The following is a 6,000-nucleotide window of genomic DNA, read 5'->3' as shown; positions in this document are numbered from 1 at the left end:
GTAACGTTCCCACCTCATGACTCGTAGTACGCGGATTCAAATACCCGGTGGAGATCGTCGAATTTTTAAGGGCGGAAAAATTCAGGGAACAAGTCCTCCGGGAGGGACTTTAAGCCGTGGGTCCAGTGTCGTAGCTTTACGGCACGTAAAAGAACCTCATATCTCCAAAGGAGGTCACTGAGCCAAATTACAGACGTTTCCCTCCCAACAGTAGTCTCTAATACCTCTGGTAGATGGGGGAAGCATTATAGATACCTCTCAGCTAGTAGAGCCAGTCTCGCTGGCTGGGCGGGACTGATGGTAAGCACCAGTACCGGTAGGATATAGAGACTGGTAGAAATCATAGAGGGAAGCACAATGGACCAATGCAGGTCTAAGTGCATGGGGAAACCAACCCTCTCCAATAACTAACTAACTAACTAACTATCCCATCCCAGCACTGTTTTCATTTTCAATGTATGTTTTTTCTTCTTTCTTATTCAAAACGTGAAGTGAGACTGAATCCACTTGGTATGCCAGCCACTGTTGGGCCTGTTATAGCAGCCCTGGATGATAGATGAGTGTGGAGCAGTTGGTGGAATGAAACTTGGCAGGAGAAACTGAAGTACTTGGAGAAAACCTGACCCAGTGCCACTTTGTCCACCACAGATTCCATATGACCTGGCCTGAGATAAAACTGGGGAAAATGCAATGGGCAGCCTGCCACTTTGAAAGATGATTGAAATCCACAGCCTCGCATCCTATTTCTTTGATATTCTGGCTTTAGAGGCCCCTGACACTCAGCATTCCCATCTTGTGCTTTCTCTCTCTTAGGCCAATTTACCAAATCTGTCTACTGTGGTATAACTCCATGTAGTCCAGAATGTGGGTTCAGATGTTTCAGAAGAACATACTGCCTCCATCTTCAGAGTTGGAGGCCATTTGTAAAATTTCATGACATGTTTTACAGAGAGGGATAGTTGTCTCCAGCATCTACAAGCTGAGGGCATGCCACAGTAGCAAGCAGCCTGTGTAACACATACCAAGTCTCTGAAGTTGCTTACCTTATTGGCCAGCGTACTTGCTCACACTTGAGTCTCTGTGGCAGCCACCAACATAGCAAAGTTGTAAGAAATCTATCAGGAATTACTTGGTTCAGATCCCAAATGGAAACTGCATACTTTGATGAAGCTTTTTTGACCTTTGCTGCTGTTCTTTCAGATGAATAATGGAAAAGTTTCTTGCAGAAGACCATTAATGCTATTTTCTGCACATACAAGTATATCTATTTATATGCAATACATAAGATAAAGTCCTGGTGCTTAATTAGTTAAGCACTCTGCCATGAAGACATGTGGGGGTGGAGATATAGCTTCATCATTCTTGACCTCGGCACAAGATGAGGTGAATTGTCAACTTCATGCCCTGGCCGCTTTATCTTCAGAGAAATGGCCCGAGGTACCTATTGTACAGGAGGCTGAATTGGTCTGGACACCATGGAGAAGAGAAATGTCTAGCCCCAGCTGGGAATCAAACCTTGGCTGCCCAACCCTTAACAGATCGCTCTACACACTATACCCAGTTAGCTCCATAGTATATATCTATATCTTGTTTATATGGGGTGGTTGGTAGCGTAGTTGGTTGAGGCACTTGCTACAAGCCAGAATGTCGCGGATCCGCTTCCTGATGAGGTCATTGGACTTTTTTAAATTTACCCAACCCTTCCGCCCACAGTTAGGCCCTGCGGTCGACTCAGCTTCCGGGAGGGGGGGCTAAGGCGGCCGGCGCGTAAGGCTGACAACCTTAAAGCCATCTGTGAGCAGATTGCCTAGGGGAGCCTCAATCTTTCACAACCTATGGACGCTATGGACTGTCAAGGTCTGTTAGAGGAATTCGGTAGGCTACAGAGTGAGCTAGCGAGACCGGTAGGATTGAAAGTAATTGGAGTGTAACAGTAGATGGCAGACTTGCGAAAATCCGGCGCTGCGAAGTATAAACGTAAATTTAAAATGGCGAAGGCACATTGCAGCGTAGGATATACTACTCGTGATGGTAATAAGACAAAGGTAAGACATTTAATTACTTTAAAATTTGCATATAGATAAACTCAGAATGTGCTTGCAGTATACCTATGCAATATCCGTAAACTCGAATTGTTTCTTAACCACTCGTGTTTTGAGCGGGATTTTTGAAGTGGGTTGTACCAAAATGCAGGTTTGTAAAAAAATGAAGAATCGGTAGTTCTGCATATTAAACCTGTAAACAAAATTTATACTATTGGAGCACCATATTCAACAGTTTAGGATACCATGGTGAGGTTATTTAAATTGTTATTAAAGTTGACGATTGAAGTGGCGCCATGTAATACATAAAATATTTGGCGGGTCAGTGTAATAATTTGTACACGTTAAAAACATAAAACGGGAATCGGTACGTAAATATGCCTGTTTAACAGTACTTATATCGTAAAGACCATTATTATGGTGGCGAGTGAAGGTTACAGTGGCAGGGGTGGCAGGTTCTTCCAAAGTTTTGATACCAATCCACCAGACTATACGGCGTCACATCCCAGAAGACAGAAACGTTCAGTAGAAGTATTCTTGTGCAATGATTTCAGTGAAGTTTCAAATATAATAATTTATGTACAGTATATATTTAGGATACATATTTTCAGATTTTATTCAAGTAGATGCTCTGGTGTTTAATACTTCTAAGAATTGAAATTGTTTCACAAAATTTGCAAGAAGATGTGGATCCATGCAAAATATTGTATTGATTACATCACAAAAGGCACTTTGAACAATGCCCTTGGCACATCCAATTTGTCATTCACCACCATATGATCAGTATGTGTGTTCCGATACAAGTTTCTGGCTATTACACTACAGTACAACCTTGTCCGATGTAAATTTGTTTACACACAAGCACAAGTATGCCCTGAATGCAGATAATCTGAATATATGCAGTCTGTCAAATATGGTGTAGCAGTGTACATGTTCTCTGTTACTTTCTCCTGAGCTCTCCAGTACTCCTGCATGTCCCTCACTCAAATTGCCCTTTGACTTAAACAGTTAAACCTTCTCCTTTCAAGCATGTCATCAGTGGAAGCCATAATTCATAGGTAAATCATTTATAATAAACTAAAACATTTAATACCCTGTATTTTTATTTACCATGCTTAATTGTGATGTTTATAGTTTTATTATGATTTTATTCTATATACAGTGTAGGTGGGGCTATTCATTTGTGTGTGTGTGTGTGTGTGTGTGTGTGTGTGTGTGTGCATGTGTCTGCACATGCACATGTTTGTAAAAAATATACATGGCAAATTATTAATGGGAGGCTTTACATGGACATCCTCACATATCTCCATTTATCCCACATGGCTTTAAGCCTGACCAAACCACATTAAGGGCCGCACCATAGCTCAAGCAGTTAGTCGCTGGCTTCCCACCGTGCTGGCCCGGGTTTGATCCCGGGTCTGGTCAAGTGGGATTTGTGGTGGACAAAGTGGCACTGGGGCAAGTTTTCTCCAAGTACTTCGGTTTCCCCTGCCAATCTTCATTCCACCAATTTCTCCACAATCACCCTCACCTATCATCTGGGGCTAGTATAATAGGCCAGAAGTGGCTGCAGTACAAGGGACTTAGTCCCACCCCACTAGCAATAAAAAAAACACATCAACCTGCCTCGCTGTCCTCAAATGAGACTTGACTTTATATATTTCATGTGTTTGACTGTTATTACTTGTTATCTGTGTGAGACACCATGCTGACAGTATGATGTCACTGCCTGTCCCCAGTGGTTCTGATACTTGTAATGCTTTCCCCCAAATATTTCATTCTTCTCTTACACAGACACTTTACTGAAGTTGTTTACATGCTGGAAATTGGCAGTAGAACACAAGATTCAATTAACCATCACTCATTTTCTCCAGAGCCCTGGGAGTTTCTTCTGAAGTTCATCTTTTATTTCAGTCCCTAGTCCTTTTGTGTTCTGCTCATATCCAAATATTCTATGAGCCTGTATGTGTGGCAACAGAGAAACTCCACAGCGTCCCAGACTGCCTGATTCTGGCACTGGATACATCTTTTTTGTGTTAAATGCCCATGGTCAGATATATCTGAGTTTGCAGAGGATTGTAATTATTTCCATAGGTTTATAATATGATATTAAGAGAGACGAGGTTAGACACCATATAAGAAGGAGTCTCACTAAACTATCAGATGTGTGTCTCACTGCAAAACTGTTTTCATGGAGAAAAATGAGTGAACTACACAGGATGTCCCACGAATTTCAAGTTCAAACTGGATGTGTTAATATTCATGAATTATAAATTTTGCTCTTAGTACTTATTTGTAAAAGTTTACATCACTGAGTAATTGTTATATATTTGATCTTGCTCCCCATTCTTCTCTGTCTGGGTCACAAATGTAGAAGCACTTAGTGAATATCTTCCAGCAGATTTAGTTCCATGTCTGACATGAATTAATGCTTTAAAGCATGGCAGTAACTATATATACAGGCTACTTTTAACATTTAGAACCTGTACATTTTGCTCACGCAGTGATTTTATGAGTTTCATATGATTATCACACTAAATGGAGGTTTTTATCCTTAAACAACATTAACTGGGTGGTCTCTTTGACGAAGACACAGTATGTTTTCTATGAGGTTGGAACTGAAATTTTAAATATTATTGTGATGAACCCCATGCTAGAAAGCATTACATTCCCTCTGACTGTGTAGAATAAACAGGAAGTTTGGTATCCAGGGTCATGTGATGTTAACAGGATGGTCATCCTGAGCTTGTAGCTCAACTGTGAAGTCCCACTGTTGTGACACAGCCCCACGGCGACACTCAGACAGCCTCACTTCTGATGTCGTCCCAGATTCTAGACACTGCCCTGAAGATAACAGTACAACAGCTCTTCCATGGCGACTCCACTTCTGTAGACAACAAATCATACTTCTCATTGCATAAAGGGTAGGGTAATAATAAAAGACTATTCATGTCAAGTAATTGTGTTGATGATATTATAAGAATTATATTGGTGACAAATGTCCAGAAACCTTTATGTATAACACAATTACTTGACATTAATAGTGTTTTATTATTACCCACTACATGTCTTAACCCTATTTCTGGGTCATCTTCAGGTGGAACAAACTCTTAAATATCAATTGTCTGAATTGTCATGCCATTCAGTTTAATAGAACATGGATCCCTTGTTCAGATAGTGGACACTGGCTACAAAGTGAATTTAAATGTAACATAATGTAAACACAAGAAGCCTAATCATTGAAGTGAGGTCACTGAAAATCAAATGTGAAGGAAAGAGATGGCAGTGTTGTATGACATGATGCTGTGGAGTCTGATGGAAAGTTGGCAAGACTGCGGAGGAACCTGCAGCCACCATCTTTAGCACAGCTGCAAAATGAGGGTACAAGTACAAGGAAACAGGAAAGCAAGCATGTGATGTGCAGGAAGAAACATTTCTTCTTGCCATTTTTCCACCTGTTTGGCCTTATTCCTTTTTAGGGCCACCCATCTCCGGAAGATTAACAGTTTATGGGGCTACAGGGAAGCTTTGGCAGGCTGAGCAAGCTGAGAGTGGTTTTCAAGCCCTCTTTCCACAAACGTAGCCTGACGGGTAGATGCACCAACCTCATTTAAAATTTGTTTATGGCCCATTTTTTATGAGATGCTCCTTTTAGTCTGCTTATGCCAAAATAAATTAAAGGAGGCTTATGGGATCACCATGCTGTCTGTGTGTCTGTGTACCCCCCTCCTCAACTTTTGAATGCCTGAACCAATCTTTGTGAAACTTGGTATGTATATCATGGCATCTGAGCCCATGTCAACAGCGTACTTCATGAACCCCTCCCATCAGTCTGTGTGTCTGTATGTATATCCCCCTATCACTGCTAGGCAACAGGTCAATAAAAACGTTACCACAGCAACGAATACAGACACAACAGTAGAAGAATTGTTGGACATGGTCTGTGTCATATGAAGGA

At 41.3% G+C, this 6,000-nt stretch overlaps 1 protein-coding gene across 2 annotated transcripts in view; it reads right to left on the bottom strand.

The window, feature by feature from the left end:
* Positions 1-3,598: 3,598 nt before the first annotated feature.
* The window catches only part of LOC111866050 (polypeptide N-acetylgalactosaminyltransferase 2), a 35,438-nt gene continuing 33,036 nt past the window's right edge, over positions 3,599-6,000 (bottom strand). For both annotated transcript variants that reach the window (XM_023854576.2, XM_023854577.2), the window contains one exon: positions 3,599-4,929. In XM_023854576.2, the coding sequence (XP_023710344.1) occupies positions 4,756-4,929 (174 nt within the window). In that variant the 3' untranslated portion in view covers positions 3,599-4,755. The remainder of the gene's footprint in view (positions 4,930-6,000) is intronic.

The sequence above is a fragment of the Cryptotermes secundus genome, unplaced genomic scaffold (assembly GCF_002891405.2).
Source record: "Cryptotermes secundus unplaced genomic scaffold, Csec_1.0 scaffold318, whole genome shotgun sequence".
NCBI lineage: Eukaryota > Metazoa > Arthropoda > Insecta > Blattodea > Kalotermitidae > Cryptotermes > Cryptotermes secundus.
Note: the sequence above shows the minus strand (reverse complement) of the source record. Positions and strands in the feature narration are given on the sequence as shown.